Source organism: Notamacropus eugenii, chromosome 4 (assembly GCF_028372415.1).
Source record: "Notamacropus eugenii isolate mMacEug1 chromosome 4, mMacEug1.pri_v2, whole genome shotgun sequence".
NCBI classification, from domain to species: Eukaryota; Metazoa; Chordata; class Mammalia; order Diprotodontia; family Macropodidae; genus Notamacropus; species Notamacropus eugenii.
Window position 1 is genome coordinate 64,185,297 of NC_092875.1, and position 17,125 is coordinate 64,202,421.

Sequence of the window (17,125 nt, forward strand, 5' to 3'; positions counted from 1 at the left end):
TTAGGCAAGTGAACTCCGGGCCTCAGTGTCTTCATTTGTAATTGCAGGGTCAGGATGGAGAAGTAGATTTGTGGAGTTCTTTGGAACTCTAAACCCTATAATCCTCATCATTATCATCCTTATTTATTAGTTCACATCCCCAAACAAAGGCATGTGCCAGCAATTACCCAAATAAGGGCTTCTCACTCAAACACTCAGACATTTCAATTTACATTTTTACCCCCCCCAAGAAAAAGAACATTAGAGCAAAAAGTCAGCAGACTGAGTGTGAGTGACCTGTGCTGCCGCGGTAGAAATGTGTGTCTGTGACCCAGCCGGGAGATTCGCATTTAAAATACATCGCAAGAAAGGAAAGGAACTGGGAACGCATTAGCCATTTCACTGTCCAAAAAATGCGAACAGCTGGGAGGTTGTGACTTTAAAAATTATTACTCTGAGAATGGTAAAATGATAAAAGTATCTTCATGGCTAGTATTTTAAGCGTTTCACTGGATTATATCACACCCCAGATTACATGTGTAATGGGGTACCAGACATTTGAAAAAAGACTTAACAGGAAGGGTCCAGGGAAAAATAAAACTAATCCCTCCTACTGCATAAATTCCATTAAAATGAATTTCCAAGCACTGCCTTTATTTAGAGTAAAGATTATATCCATCTACACTAGCTCTTTCCTAACTTGCATATCAAGGAAAAGCAAACCTCTAGGTTGAGATCCATCTGCCTTTTGTTCAGGGACCATTACTGGAGGGGAGATGCATGCCCCACCCTAGTCCCAGGCACTTGTCCCAAGTCAAAGTTGTTGTTTCAGAACAAGGAAAGGAAATCCTAGATAAAAATCTAGGAGTTAAGACGATTAGGGAAGAAGTAACAGAACATCCAATAACACCAAGAAGACTCTGGATCCATCCCCAACACCTGGCACAATGTGCGGGACACGTTTGCTGAGGAACCTGGGCAAAACCAACGCTTTCTCAAGCAGAACTTCCTTTTGACCTGTCAGCTCCTGCCCTTGGCTTTTCTGGCCAGTGGGGTGGCTGGTTGGGTAATGGCATTAACATTGGGGGCAAAATCAGTGCTATGGTCAGCTTAGTCTGCTCATCGTACTGGCATCTTAGGGCTCCCGCTATGCTTTACTAGCCCATGACGCTTCTCCTCTTGCCATAATTAGTTAACCATAACACATCTTGGTTAACATGAAATCACCAAACATTTGCTGACATACTCACCACTGCCCAAATCAACAAACAAATCATCCTCTGTCATTTTAATCTCATCAATCATTTGGGCAACTAAGTCGAATGAAGTTTCTCCATACACCTCTGGGGAAAAAGGCTCATAATTGTTGAGTTTCTCTGGATCTGTGACTGAGTGGTTATATACTTGCTGCAAGATATGTCGAAGAAGCCCATTGGATGGCCGAGTGTTCAATTTCATAGGCTGGGTGGTTCCTTTCCACTAAAAGGAATTAGAGGGAAGGAATAGTAGAAAAAACAATAACAAAAAATTGGGTCAAGTCTAAGTAATAATTCACATTCAAATCCTTATTTCCTAAAGGCATTAATTAGACATTTTAATATCCCTAGAATGGGATTTGGGGAAGCTGTTCTCTCAACTGAAAACCAGTCCAAGCACCTAAAAACACTACAGCAGAGCCAGTCAGAAAGGATTGTAAATCTTTCACAAAGCCCCATTCACTCAATGGCTTGTGGGCCACAAAAATCTATCTATGCATACCCCAATAGCCAAGGAAGGGACCTTAGAGGCCCTGAAGTTCAACCCACACTTATTTTAAAGACAACAAACTGAGGCCCAGGGGGATTAAGAAATGTGTCTAAGGTCCTCCAGGGCAGTGGCAAGCAGTGAGACCACCCACACAAGGACTTCTGACTTCTAATCTAGCATACTGTCCAATGTGCCATATCATTTTCCATTCCAAACAAAATAAGATGATAGGACAGAACTCAGAGACTATGTAGTCTAATTCCTCCTATGTAGTCTTACAAAAAAGGAAAATGAGGGCCTAAAAAGGAGAAAGAACTACTAAACTACTGCCCACATAGGTAGTAAGAATCTGAATTCACAGCAAGGTTGAAATTTAAAGTCACTATTTTTTCCACTGTACCACAATAACTCTAATCACATCAGTTAATTTATCCATGTTTCCAATTTCTCAATTCATGAGGAATGGCAATAACCCTGGATTTTTCACTAGCATGCTACCAAAGCATGCTTTGGCAAGTCTTTCAAAGCTATTATTTAAGGAGACAAGCTAAAAGAAGAACATGTAAAAGATTGGTTATCAGGTTATGAATTCATCAATAGCTGCAATTTCTGACAATTTCTTAAGTTACTTCTATTCTTTACCTCTCTCCCTATTTGCCCCCTCCCCATTTCAGATCTATTTTCCCAATTGATCCTCCATACATCGACTTAAAAATTCACCTAATCTAGTACCACCAGTAATGTCAAGTGTTTTATGACAATTAATATTGGCACAATCAAGGACAAGAGATTCCTGTGCATCTTTCCAGGCTCCATTCTGGGACCCTCTTCATCTGGTAATTTCATCAGCTCCCTGGGAATCAATTATCACCTCTAGGCATTTGATTCACAGATCTGTATATCAAGCCCTACTCTCTCATCACACAAATAAGTCTATTGGATATTTCAAAACAGATGTCCTAGGGTCATCAAATTACACTAATTATCTTTCACCCCATCTCTTCCCTACAACTTATTGTTCATAAGTGCCTCCATCCCAAAATCAGTCAAGCTCCAACTGTTCAATTGACCCTACAAATTCAGCATCTCTCATCTTTACAGTATCTCTTCCATGCCCCCTTCTCTCCTCTCACACAGCCACACCACCATTTCAGATCCCTGCTATTTCTCACTGTCTAACTGTTCTTTCTGTCTCCTCCAATCCAATCTCCAACCAGCTGTCACAGGGATTTCTCATTTCACCTCTTCACTCAATCCACTGCAGAAGCCCCCATCATCCCGAAGTTCAAAGCCCTCCACAGCCCAGCCCTTCCTAGTCTTCCAGTTTTCTTACATTTTTACTCCTCACTCCATTCTAATTACCTGCTGGCCTTCCACACAACAAACAGCTTGCAATCTTTTTGGTATCTCCAGCTCTTAGAAAGGCCTATCTTTTTGCAATGACTGCACTTTCATTGTCTGTTTCAAAAGCTTAAATTTTTATTTACAGTAATCTGCACAAAATTACAACAGTTTTGAAGTTTTCAAAAGGCTGGAAAGATACAACAGTAGTAAAAAAAAAATTCTCATCTAGAGAAGCTTTCCTCTCAACAACAATATTTGCATTAAAAAGCCTTATTCCTATTTACAGATGAGGAAACTGAGGCCCAGAGAATGAAGTAACTTGCTCATGGGATTCCAGTTTCCAAAATCAAAATCTCTAGACTCTTAAGTCTAATGTTCTTCCTATTCCATGAACTTAAATACTTTATTATGTATCACTTACGCAAATAAGCAAATTCTTAGTTCAGAAAGATGGCTCCAATTCAAGCTGTCCCAAACAGATAGAGTACATAAATTACAAGGACTCAAGTAAACAAACTAGCTTTCTTCAGCATTTTCAAGAAGGCAGAGATTTAGGAGTGTGTGCAAAGTCCAGTTCTTACATTAATTAGTGGGAGAATACATGCACACTGATTTCACCTCTATGAGTCTCAGTTTCATCAGATGCAAAATAGGGACTACTTATGATACCTACCTAAGAGTGAGAAAGGTCCTTTGAAAACATTAAAGGTGAAGTCAATTCTAAAGATCCTCCACAACTGGCTATATATCCAAATAATAACACTAGTGATTCCTAAATTAAAGGTACTGGCTTCCCCTAAGCATTGAAGGGATCGGTAACCTATACCCATGAAGAAGTGGTTTGGAAGCTGGATGTTTTAATAAAATTTGTCACAAAAAATCTCACAGAAGCAAATTAGCTAACTTAGGCATTACAGATGCAAAGATTAAAGACCTGGTGGATAAATTTTACTTCAATTAGGGGAGAGCAATTTAATTGTCCCCAAGATTAGATGTTTAAGAGATAGTACAGTCAGTATCACCATCATCTATCCCAGAATGAATAAAAATGAGGAACTGGTGCTACAAGCATATTAGGAAGGCATCTGAAACTCCCAACTAGCACAAAACCAAGAACATAATAAAAATCAATACTTACCAGTTGATGAATGCTATCAATGGCTCGGTTGTACTTGTCACAGAGTCTCTGCATGCTTTCAAAGCTGAAAAAAAAAAAGTGCAGCTTCATCATCACTTAACAATTCAAAAGCAACCATGAACAGGGCCAGTACCACCCAGGAAAGACTCATAATTAAGGTTACTAGATACTAAGAAAGATCCAGGCTTTTAGGCCAAAAAAGCAAGAATAGCTTTAAAAAGTTCATCCATTTTCAAAGGCAAATCTTTTGCCCTCTCCCCAACTTCTAGGAAGTAATGGTATAGATCCACTGAAATAACATAATGAAGTAAAACAATAAGAAAAACACACGAATTTTGTTGGCTAATAAGTTTGACTACTCCTAAGAAAAGAAAAATGACATCATCCTGGGTTTCTTCAACAACAATTCTCTGATTACAGAGCATCTTAAATTTGATCTCTCATTATCTCTTCTAAGGTAAAACCAGGACTCAGAGGGGCTGTGTGAGTGGGGCTGGTAAAGTTCAATTCAGTTCCACATTCTGTCAAACACTTCCACAGGGCAAGCCATCTTGTCAAGCCCCTGAAGATAGAAAGGCAAAAGGAAATAGGTCCTACACAAGGAAAATGGATTCTACCAGAAAATACACCACGGATATATCTAGTTAAATAAATAACTGGGTGACTGGCCTGGAATTCCAGCCCTCTCCCTATCACCCCACTGTGCAGACTTCTTTATCTTCAGACCCATGATGATTCTGGCAAGGTGAGCTCAGGTTCTCTGACAGGAACTTTGGTCCTAACAAGAGTCACTTTTGGTCTTTTGGTTATGAAGAATCTAATCTCTTCCTCCCCTGGCAGCTAACAGGCAAGGTTTGGTTTCCAGTAAATTGGTAAAAGATGCAATATGGCAAAGAACCAACCCTGCTGATGAACAACAGCTGCCACAAAGAAGCCCTCACCAAAGTGGACAGGTTACTCTATTTGGCTCAACAGAACCTTGGCTCCAGTTGCAGCACTAAGACATTGATTGAGATATCCCTACGTGAGGTGAATCAGGCTCAAATACAGGCCTTCTAATCATGGGGAGGCATCACCATTCCATCTGGGCTCCCAGAGAGAAACTCATTTTTCCAAATTCCATTAAAGGAATCTTTATTAAGTGCTTACTGTGTGTCAAGAACTAAACTTTGGGCTGGGGATACAGCCCAAAAAAACAAAACCAAGAAAATTACATGTCCCTACCTATAAGGAGTTTACACTGTGCAGAGAGAGACAAAAATATAAAATCGTTTCTTCACACTGGGCATTGTCCCCATTTTACAGGCAAGAAAATAGAGTAGGGCAAGCACCCAAGTCTATTCAGACCACCATTCCTCTCAAAAGTAAACTATCTTCCCCAGGGCTCATAGAAACAAAAACCTCCTAGGTTCTGCACTTCTAATGCACATATGATGCAAGTTAATCCTACTACCTTATGTCCCTACTATTAGACTGAGCTCTATGAGTACATATCCCACTTCCTCTTCTAACCTCCAACCTTTCCTGGCTCCTCATCATACTGTGTTCTATACAGTTCAAGGTAAAGTTTGTTGAATGAATTAATGAATGGTTGTCCTGGAAGGATTGGGAGAGTGGATAACTGGAATGCAGAACTGGGGGGAGAAGGGGAAAGAGAAGGAAGAGAATGGATTTGCCTCAGCAAATTAGTTGTAGGACCATGGACAAGTCACTTCACATCTCAGGGGCCCAGGCAACGCTCCAACTACAAGGTACAGAAGAGGCCTAAAAAATACAAGCTAAGTTCAAGAGAGGGATTTGCCCACACAAGAAAGCACAGGTCCCAGGCCCATCTAAAAAGCAAAATCCAACATATAAGCAAATTTGCCTCCAGCCTAGTTCCACACAGATCACTGTCTGCCACCTCCTTCCCCCTCCCCAACAGCCTCTCTCACATGGCAGGAGGCAAGCTGCTTCAAGAGTAACTGATTATCAATGACCTAGACCATTACTCCACATGATTAAGAGTCTACAACTTGGCCAATGTTTCTATCCTTTGAGCACTTCTGCACTGGAGAATGGCTTTGGATCTTATGTGTATCTGTTAGCTGTCTACTTTGGATACCAAACCTTAGCTAAGAAATCTGATAGGAAGATTTTTTTAAAAAATAATTCGACTGCTTCCCCTCTTGTCATGGGTGTAGATGCTTTTCGATTTCATGTCATCAAAAGTATCTTTTTAATAAAGGCAGCTGAGGAGTGGAGAGAGTGGAGAGCGCAAAGCTGGCCGTGCCCATCAGCCTCCATCCTCTCCATCTATAAAAGGTGATAATAACAGGACCTCCCTCCCAGAGTGAGGATCCAATGAGATAAGGTACATACATGCTAGCTGCTGTTGGCATTATGATTATTACTCTTTCTGTGGGGTTTCTTCCTAAGACTAAATCTTAGTGGCTTTTCCCTTTCCACTTGACATGTTCTATGGCTTCAAATAGCAGATTTACGCAGGTGGTTGTTATTGCTGAGTTCCCTCTAAAGTTGGCAAAGCATTTTAAGGGCTGGTAATTATTATTTGGGATAGCTAGATAGTGCGGTAGATAGAACGTTGGGCCTAAGTGCAAATACACCCTCAGATACTATCTGTGTGACCCAGTCAAGTCACTTAACCCTGTTTGCCTCAGTTTCCTCATCTGTCAAATGAAATGGTTAACAACTCAAACCCCAAATAGGGTCACAAAGAATCAGCCATGGCAGAACAACAACAATTATTATTTTATTTACATCATTAGGAGTAGCTTCTACACCTACCTCGTTTAGTTAAGAATTAATCCATCACTAGCTTTAAAAGGTAAATGATCTGCTTCTAATTTAAAAAAATTTGATCTCAAATATTCAGGTCACAGTTATTTTTTGAATTTATCGTACAATATGGTATAAGATGTTGGCCTAAGCCTAATTTCTGTCAGACTGCTTCCCAATTTTTCCAAAGGTTCTTATCAAATAGACACAGGTATAGTAAACAATTTGAAATTATGCAAATAATAGCTAAAATGCTCAAGGCCTTTTATTCACAGATTCCATGGTTAGGTAAATACTAGGAAGCACTCCACACATACCAGAATGTATCTAGCAGCATTTTATTTTTGCAATATCAAGGAAGTGAAAACCAAGTAAACACTCATACATTTGGAAATAATTCCTCTCTGTTGACCTCCTGTCTTGCATCTCCAACTGCCTTTTAGACATCTTAAGCTAGAAGTCCAGTTGACATCTCAAACTCAACAGGTCCAAAATGGAACTCATTATCTTTCCCCCTAAACTCTCTTTTATTCCAAATTTCCCTCTACCCTCCCTGCCAGGGTCTCAGGCTCACAACCTAGGATTCATCCTGGCTATTGCTTCATCTTCACCACATCCCTTTTCTCTGCCACTGCTGCTCCTCTAGGGCAGGTTCTTATTGCTTAGAGTTGCTGCCTTCAGCTGCCAAAGTGATTTTCCTAAAGCGCAGTTCTGACCATGTTCTAGTGACTTCCTACCACCTCCAAGATCAAATGCATGGGTGGATAGGTGGTGCAGTGGAATTCAGGAATACCTGAATTCAAATCCAGCCTAAGATACTTAATAGATATGTAACCCTGGGAAAGTCATTTAACCCTGTTTGCCTCAGTTTCCACATCTATAAAATGAACTGGAGAAGGAAATGGCAAACACCAGGCCAGTCTCTGTCAAGAAAACTCCAAATGATGTAAGGAAGAAGATTTGGCTGTGACAACAATAACAACAAATAAATGCTTACAGACTAAATGGCTGCAAGAGAAACTATGATTATGACGAGAGAAGCAAGGAATAAATTAAAGCCAGCCAAGCCAAGAAAACTAAAACAAAGAAAATGGAAAAAGTTATCACAAAACATGAGTGAACTCATGGCCTTAAAGAAGAGCCATGAGAAGGCCCCCCTCATGCCTCCCCAGCTCCCACCTCTGCTTTGCTTTTACTTCTAAATGACAACAAAAAAAGCACCTTCTTTTGTGGGTTTTTGTAAGCTTCCAAAAAAAATTTCTTGAAAGTGCCAAATAAACAATAAAAATCTAGAATTCAATCCAAAGTCAGCTGGTCTAGTCAGTACTTGTTGAAGATGTAAACCACCTAGTTCAGTACCAGGATTTCTAAACACTAGGTAGGTCAAGAGAGATCTAGAAAGGCAAAAATCTGAATTTCCGAAATGTTTAAATTCTTCAAGGCAGAAATCAAGTCATTTTCTTTAAGGTTACCCAGGCTTGAGGTAAAGACAAAAGAGACAATTTCCAAAACTGATTTGTCATGGGGAAATATATAGAATTCCAAATTAGTCATTTTAATATGAAGGGGAAGGAGAAAGGAAGTGTAGAAGAAAAGGTTCCCGTGTCTGAAGAGAAACTGATATGACAATAAAATGAAGAGCCCTGCAAACTTATCAAGTGGTTTGATGTAGCCATAAATAGGAAGATAAAAGGGAGCGCAAAGTACAGTCAGATGAAACCCGGATGTGGAATCAGACTGGCCTCTTCCAGGGTGATCTGGGGTGTCATGAGAGCACCTCACTTTGCCAATGGAGCACTCCTGGTTTCGTTTAGCTAACCCCCATATCAATTTCACACATGCTAAGAGCTACCACAGAAGCAAGTGAAACAAATATCTGTTGCTCTACTTCACAACAAGAAACAAAAAGTTCCAGAAAGACATTCCAGAGACAGTTCCCTCCTATTTCCATTCTCTCTTAAAATTTTCCCTCCACTATAATATTACAGGAGACATCCAATCCTTCACTCTGTCCTTTTCTACAGCAGCCGTAATAAATGGATAAGAATCAAGAGCTTCACACTTGACACAGCATTTTGTCCCAATTCTCAATATGCACACCTTAAGCAAACCCCCAACTATGGACTACTCCCACCATGCCCCTCCAATTCTGTTTATCTGACGCTAAAGGAGACTAAAGGAGGAAAAAACAGTCTCACAAAAACCGAGGCCCTCACTTTAACATGGTTGTCCTCTTTAAGCTTCTCTAAACAATCCACTGTCCCACTACTCACCACAGAAGCTCCTCTTCACACCTCCCCGATACCCACCCCCACCTGCTCAGCTGATGAAGTTACTTCCAAACACCAGAGTTCTCTTCTCTCCTCCTCCTGCATGCCTACCACATAGCAAGCACTCTTAATAAATATTTAGTGATCAATATAATATTGTGTGTTACAGTAAAGTGTTTGTCTCTGAACTCAATAAGGCCATTTCTTCTATAAACTTTGAAACTCCCTTAGCACAAAATTTCCTGGAGGTAGTGGCAGACTCAAGTTGTTTGCCAAGTATATCTTCACAAATAAAGTACCTTTCTGCTAGTTCAAGGAATAGACATGACTGTTGTACACAATCATTTATCGTATATGATATTGTTCAGAAAACTGTTTTAAATCTGTTTATACTGTTTAAATCTAATTATAGATTGTATGAATCAAGAATGTCTCCTTGACCTCAGTAAGTCTCTAGAAATATCAAGAGACGGCTAAGATGAATTTTGGATTCCCCCAGGTCCTGGATTCGCCCACAGCGTTCTTGTTTTGAGTTTCCTCAACCAGGTCTTCTTTCGGGCCCGTCCAAACTTGTATTTTCTGTTCCCTATGTATTTTGGCTTCACCTAAAGTTTATTAAATATTCACATTTACTCATATCCACCTCCATCTATCTTGCTTTACAAACTGGCCTGTAGGCAGAACCGCTTAACTGGGTATGGTTCCTACGCAGCTACCTTTACTTAAATCCTATGATAATGCAGACATTCCAGAGTCTACAAGAAACAAATCATACCTCCTTTCTGGACCAAATAAATCTTTTTAAAACTTACAGGTTTGGGGGTTTGTTCTCACAAATAACAATGTGGAGTCAGTGCAACCCAGTGCAAAGAAGACTCCTGGCTCTACACACTTAAGAGCTGTCACCAAACTCCAGAGGCCTTACTCATAGCAGGTACATTCAAAGATGACCTGAGGCCACTACTGCTTGCTCTGATGGACTTCAGGCCTTAGGACCTAGATTCAAAGAAAACATGGCTCTTATGCTTCTTGGTGCATTCAGTTGTGTCCAACTATTCATGACCCCATAAGCCTCCCAATACTGCCCAAGGGGTTTTCTTGGCAAAGATACTGGAATGACTTGCCATTTCATTCTCCAGTGGATTAAGGCAAACAGGTTAAGTGACTTGTCCAGGGTCACACAGCTAATAAGTGCCTGAGGCCAAACTGAAGCTCAGGTCTTCCTGACTTTGATCCTTACATTGTCTGTGTGTGACTCCTTCTATGAGAGTTAGCTTCCTAACCTTTCACCCATCAGAGAAGGCTGAACTCTCAAAGGTTCCTTCCAGTTCTAATTAATTTTAACTAGCAGCAAGGAAGACAGCACGTGGAAAAAGGAGTCAGGAAACCCTGACAATGACACTTACTGACCACAGGATCATGGGGACTTCCCTTCTTAAGATCTGAGCCCCTGTTTCCTCATTTGTAACATGTGTATAATAAAATCTGGAGGCCCCTCCCCACAGGGTTGTTGTATTTGAGGCTCAGGGGGTAATGAATGTAAGGTACTTGATAAGCTCATGGGCACTATATAGATGCCTCCTCCAAGGCTGGTGGTGAGCAGAGTCCTCTGGAAATCATTAAGTACTTAGATATATGAAAAGTCAGTGGTCTCCCAGTTCTTGCACCTGGTGGCAACAGCAGCAGCACAACAAAACTAGCTGCTTACCCAATGCAGGTGGAATTTACTCCTAAGAAGGGGCTTCTGGTCTGATGCTTTCAAGTAAGAGCTCTTAATTTCTACAGAAAAACAAGACTCAAAGCCAGATCAAACCCCACCTCTGGCCACCACCCATGTGGAGATGCTGATCATTGCTGCTGGATGAGTAATTCCAACATATAACAGCTCACTCACTAGGTCATTTCCAGTATGTCCTTAATCTCTGCCAATCTTTCTTTTACCCATCTCCTACCCAAAGAATGTTGGAAACCCAAAATCCATTTTAAAAAGTAAGGAGAACTGTCCCTACCCCGGAAGCATCCACAGATAACTCATCACAGGCTGCAGTGTCACAAAACACTCAGCCTGTTCTCAGTGCATAGTGAAAAACAGAACGTGCAGCTTACCTTTTGGTATCATAGTCAATTAAAACATAATTTTCCATGGCAAGCTTGAGATCCGGTATTTCTTCGCAGACCCATCTGAAGCATAAAAGAAGCCAGAGTGAGCAGAGTACACACCACACATCATGCCTTGTGGAGGGAAGCTGTGATTATTTCAGGAAAGAACAGCAAGCCAAATGCCTAACAACGCAGCTCAAGCTTGCCTGGCTTTGTTTCCCACTTCTTTCTATTTTTGAAAAACAAACTATCTGACAGAGGGTTCTCTCTGGAAGTGGAAGAGGGAGACAGAGAGAAATCTAGGTAATGTAAAGCAAGACAGTAATAAAAATCTATTATTAAGAAAACATGAGCCTGAGGGAGAGGTGGAGAATTTGGAATGCAAAATTTTTTAATGTTAAAAATATAATAAAATTTTAAGACAAAGAAAAAACATGAGGATGACAGCTATTTAAAATATATAGCTACAGAATCACTGGCATGGACCAAATAATTGTGTTCATGTTACTTTAATATAACACTATTTGTAGCTTGGCTACCTAAAAGCTAAATTTCTGATAATGAGACTCTACTTAGCCAGGCTGGTTATTGGGAACCAGCAGAGCTCAAGGCCAGTCAATGGAAAGATGAGGACAAGCATTCCATAAAATAAATAAGAACCTGAACGGGTCATAATTTGGAAGCAGAGAATACTGCGTAGAATATACTGATTTCCCAGGAGATCATAAAGGCACTTAAATAGAAGTAACAAGTCTGTCAATGCAACCTTTAAGGGGTTACTATGTGTCCAGGCACTGGGGTAGACAGGAAGACAGTGAGGGGAAAAAACTTTTCCAAAGGGCTAAAAATAATTAGTAGGACTTGAAAATTATTATCTAAGATACATACCAATCTCCTACTCTAATCCCTGACTGGGACAAGGGCAAGCAAAAGGAACTGCAGGATAAAAAATGGAGGGGGCTTAAGAAAGCTGTAATTAGTGAAATGGAGAAGACTCCCAGAGCTACACCTGGAAGGATAAGAGTAAGGAGTACATGGTAGAAATTAATTCACTGTAAGAGATTTGCTCCATTTCTTTTCTATCTGCAAAAAATGAAAGGTATTGTTTCTTTGAGGCAAGGGCTGAACTGAGCAATATCTACTAAGAAGCATTTGTAATCTTTTAACCTCCGAGTCAGGAAAAACCATAGAGAAAATCCAATGTGTTCAACACTATCTTAGGCACCATGTCTACTGACATCAATTATTAGTGCAAATATGAGTTACGAATAATTCATGATAAACTGAACACACTCAAAGAATCCATCAGAAGGTGTCTGGAAGTTGCCAAATCAATATTTGCTCTTAGGAAAGGTTAGCACGAGATTCAAGGACTGTGTCTATATCCTAAGGAGGTTACTGAAAGCCAGAACAGGCATGTATAATTATGTTCCCAGGAGCATTATTTGTGATAAAAGACAGGAAACAATGTGTCCAACGATTACAAAACTGACAGATAAATTATAAAAACAATGAGAATAGCAAATATATATAAAGAATTCCAAAAAATAGGGAGACTTACGAAGTGACAGATTGAGCAAAACGAAGTGAGATATGACTACAAAAATGTAAATTCTAAGACACCATGGAGCAGTAACACAGCTCTAGTTAGTTACAGCACTCAATTTTAGTATCTTATCCTGAAAAGTTAGACACCGTCCTCCATTCTGTCAACAGAAAGTAACTGTTACCAGATAATATATTTTTCTAGGACAGTGTGGGTGTTAGTTGGAAAGAAGTGCTTATTTGAGATAAGAAATAGTAAATATATGTGCCTAAAGAAAAAATCAGTCAATGAAAGGAGTTAACCTTTTTAAAACATCAAACCAAGATTCTGAAAATTTTGAAAAAGTATGCATTTTGTTGACAGGGCACATGTCAATTTTTTAAACTGTGAGAATCCTGATTTGCTAGAACATAACTAATTTTTTCTCTCAAGCAAGTTTCAGTTTACTATAATTATCTCAAAACAGCAATTAGCCCTAATGATTTTTAGGCAAGCCCCCAGATATTGTTAGGATAACAAAATGCAATGCCAAAAGAATTTAAATATCATAGCAATTTACAAAATGTTAATAGTATCTATACAATGAACACTTCTAAACCTTTTAATTTTCTTTTACATGAACCTGACAAACATGAACATTTCCATATACAGAGAAGAGAAAATATGTATATAGTTTAAATATGTAGTAAATGTAGCACAGTATTTCCAATACTGATCTATTTGCAGGTATCAACTTCTGACCTTCCTCCACCATTCTGTGTAATTTTCAAAGTTTCATTGACACTTTTCTTCCTTTGAGGCAGCATCACTATTTCCTAAGAAGGTTTCTTGTGTAAGAAATATAGTCAAGCAAAACATTTTAAACACTGACCAAGTTTGAAAATACATATACGTATTTGTATTTCTCATCCTTCTCACCTGAAGTAGTAACTGGTAATTTCACCGATTAAACCCTTTGTCTTTCACAGTTATTTTTCTTTACAACCTTTGCAGTCATTGTATGTATAACTGTTCTTATTGTTCATACAAATGCTGGCAGGTTTCAACTCTGTTCAAAGTACTTTACAAGGGTAGGGGACCTGCAGCCTAGAAGGTGTGATCTTCTAGGTCCTAGGGTGCTGCCTTTTGACTAAATCCAAGTTTTTTATAGGACAAATCCTTTTATTAAAGGGATTTGCTCTGTGAAGTTTGAATTCAATAAAAGGGCCACACTTGAGGACCTTGAGGCCAAACCATTTACATTTTGCACCCATCTCATTCAGTATGAGGAAAAGAAAAATATGTTTCACTTATTAAAATTTCTGACCTAGGCAGTTCTTAGAATTGTCCTCGGGAACAGAAAATCAAAAACAGAAGATTATTTGAGTTATTCAGCCTTGTACTTTTCACGATACTGAAAAGGGTAAAAAGATTAGCAGTGAAAGATACATAAACCACATGTATCTTTCACTGCTAAAGTTAAACAAATCAAAACCACTGTGGAGTTCTTAAAAATTACACTTTGGAAATAAAATTTTAAAACTATCTACTAAAAGTCAAAATTATCTTGAAAGCATTAAAAATTAACCAGAAGGGGAGCCAAGATGGCAGTGAAAACCCAGGAAGTTGCCTAAGCTCTTCCCAGTTTTCCTCAGCCTCTAAACCAGAGCTTCTTAAAACTGAGGGTTAAGACCCCATATGCAAAGCACTTAATGGATCATGAGTGGAAAGTTTTAAGAAGCCCTGCTCTGAACAGATTGCAGAGTGAAAGAACCTACAAAAAGTCAGAGCAAAACAGTTTTCCATCTTAAGATGACATAGAAGAACTTCAAGAAAGGTCTGTCTCACTTGGGTAAATGGGTGTCTGGGCAAGTCAGGGAGAGGCTCTTGGCCACAGCATAGATCAGCAACAAGGACCTATAGTCCTGGCTCAGCGGGCCAGCTGTGAGACTTCTAGTCTCCTCATAGAAGGTAAACTGCCAGCCTGGGAACCTCCCAGCACAATAAGCACTACTAGGCCAGGTCACCCCAGTGCAGTGGTTAAGCCACCAGCACCCAAGGCCCCAGCACAGAAAGCTAGTAACCAGGTTCTGGTCCTCAGCACGAGAAGCTTGGGATAATGAGCAGAACTCAACTTTGAAAGTCACACAGTAGGCTAAAAAATGAGTGATTTAAAACAGGAAAGAACCCTGATCTCAGGAGGCTAATATGGGGACAAAGAAGATCAAAATACAAACTCAGAAGATGTCAAAATGCCTACATATGTAGTCTCAAAGGGGCAGATGAATTGGTCTTAAAACCAAAAAGCCTTCTTTGAAGAGCTCAAAAAAGGTTTTAAAAGTCAAGTAAGAGACAGAAGAAGAATTGGGAGAAGAAATGAGAGTGATGCAAGAGAAAGTCAACAGTGTGTAAAAGGAAGGACAAAAACTGACTGAAGAAAACAATTCCTTAAAAAGCAGAATTGGCCAAATAGAAAAGGAAGTACAAAAAGTAACTAAAGAAAGTAATTCCTTAAAAATTAGAATAGGGCAGATGGAAACTAATGATAATGAAACATCAAGAATCAAGCAAACAAAACCAAAAGAATGAAAAAGTAGAAAAAATGTAAATTACCACACTGGAAAAACACTTGACCTGGAAAGTAGAACCAGAAGAGATAGAATTGTTGGACTACCTGAAAATCATGATAAAAAAAAAAAAAGAGCCTAGACAGCATCTTTCAAGAAAGGGAAACTGCCCTGATAAGCAAAGGAGTTGTACCAAATTCCTTTTATGACACAAATACCCCAAACCAGGAAGAGTCAAAACAGAGCCAGAAAATTATAGACAAATTTCCCTAATGAATATTAAAAAAAAATTTTAAATAAAATATTAGCAAAGAGATTACAGAAATTTTATCATCAGAATAATACAATACGATCAGGTGGGATTTATACCAGGAATGCAGGCCTGGTTCAATAATATGAAAACTATCAGCACAACTGACCATATCAATAAACAAAACTAACATAAATCATGATTATCTCAATAGATGTAGAAAAAGCTTTTGATAAAAGACAGCACCCATTACTGTTAAAAACACTAGAAGAGCACAGGAATAAATGGAGTCTTCCTTAAAATAATAAGTAGTATCTACCTAAAACCATCAGCAAGTATTTGTTTGTTTGTTTTGTGTTCATCCTTCCTTGCCAAAGAAGACCATGCCATCAGAGAAATGATGACATGACTTGTACCTGACTGTTTTGAGTGAGGGAGGGCTGTGCAGGTCACCAGCCTCACTTCTCCTCCAGAGCCATCTGAATCCAGTGACCAGATATTCACTTAGGGTGAGGGAAACAGTTACTACTGATAATCACTCTAAAGCTAGGAAGGTCCAGAGGAAGCCTTAGGCAGGGACCCATTGGCATCCCAGCTTCAGAGCGCAGGAGGTTTAAGGTTTTGCAAGCATTATATGTAATGGAGATAAGCTAAAAGTTTTCCCAATAAGATCAGGGTGAAACAAGGATGCCCATTATCACCACTATTGTTTAATATTGTGCTAGGAATGTTAGCTTTAGTAATAAAAGAAAAAGAAATGGAAGGAACTGAAATAGGCACTGAAGAAATAAAACTTACTCTTTGTAGAAAAGACATGATGGTATACTTAGAAAATTCTAGAGAATCAACTAAAAAACTATTTGAAATAATTAACTTTAGCAAAGTTATAGGATATAAAGTAAGCCCACATAAATTATCAGCATTTTTATATATTACCAACAAAGCTGAGCAGCAATAAATAAAAGAGAAATTTCATTCATAATAACTGTAGACAATATAAAATATTTGGAAGTCTACCTGCCAAAATTAACCCAGGAACTATATAAACAGGATGACAAAACACACACAAAAAAAATCAGATCTAAACAACTGGTAAAATATCAGTTGCTCATGGGTAAGCCAAACTAATACAAAAAAAAATGACAATTCTACATGTCAGTGCCATACCAAACTACCAAAAAATTATTTTATAGAGCTAAAATTCATCAAAATTCAACAAAAAGTCAAGAATACCAAGGGAATTAATGAAAAAAAATGTAAAAGAAGATGGTCTAGCCATACTAGATCTAAAACTGTATTATAAAGCAGTAATCATCAAAAGTACTTGGTACTGGCTAAGAAATAGAGGTGGATCAGTGGAATAGGTTAGGTACACAAGACACAGTAGTAAAGGCTTTTGATAAGCTCAAAGACTCTAGCTTCTGGGAT

At 39.0% G+C, this 17,125-nt stretch overlaps 1 protein-coding gene across 6 annotated transcripts in view; it reads right to left on the minus strand.

Moving 5' to 3' along the window:
* The window catches only part of DOT1L (DOT1 like histone lysine methyltransferase), a 121,292-nt gene that overhangs the window by 76,633 nt on the left and 27,534 nt on the right, over nucleotides 1-17,125 (minus strand). For all 6 annotated transcript variants that reach the window (XM_072601475.1, XM_072601470.1, XM_072601469.1 and 3 more), the window contains exons 3-5: nucleotides 11,362-11,436; nucleotides 4,208-4,271; nucleotides 1,230-1,458 (exon numbers count right to left, since the gene is read on the minus strand). In XM_072601475.1, the coding sequence (XP_072457576.1) occupies nucleotides 1,230-1,458; nucleotides 4,208-4,271; nucleotides 11,362-11,436 (368 nt within the window). The remainder of the gene's footprint in view (nucleotides 1-1,229; nucleotides 1,459-4,207; nucleotides 4,272-11,361; nucleotides 11,437-17,125) is intronic.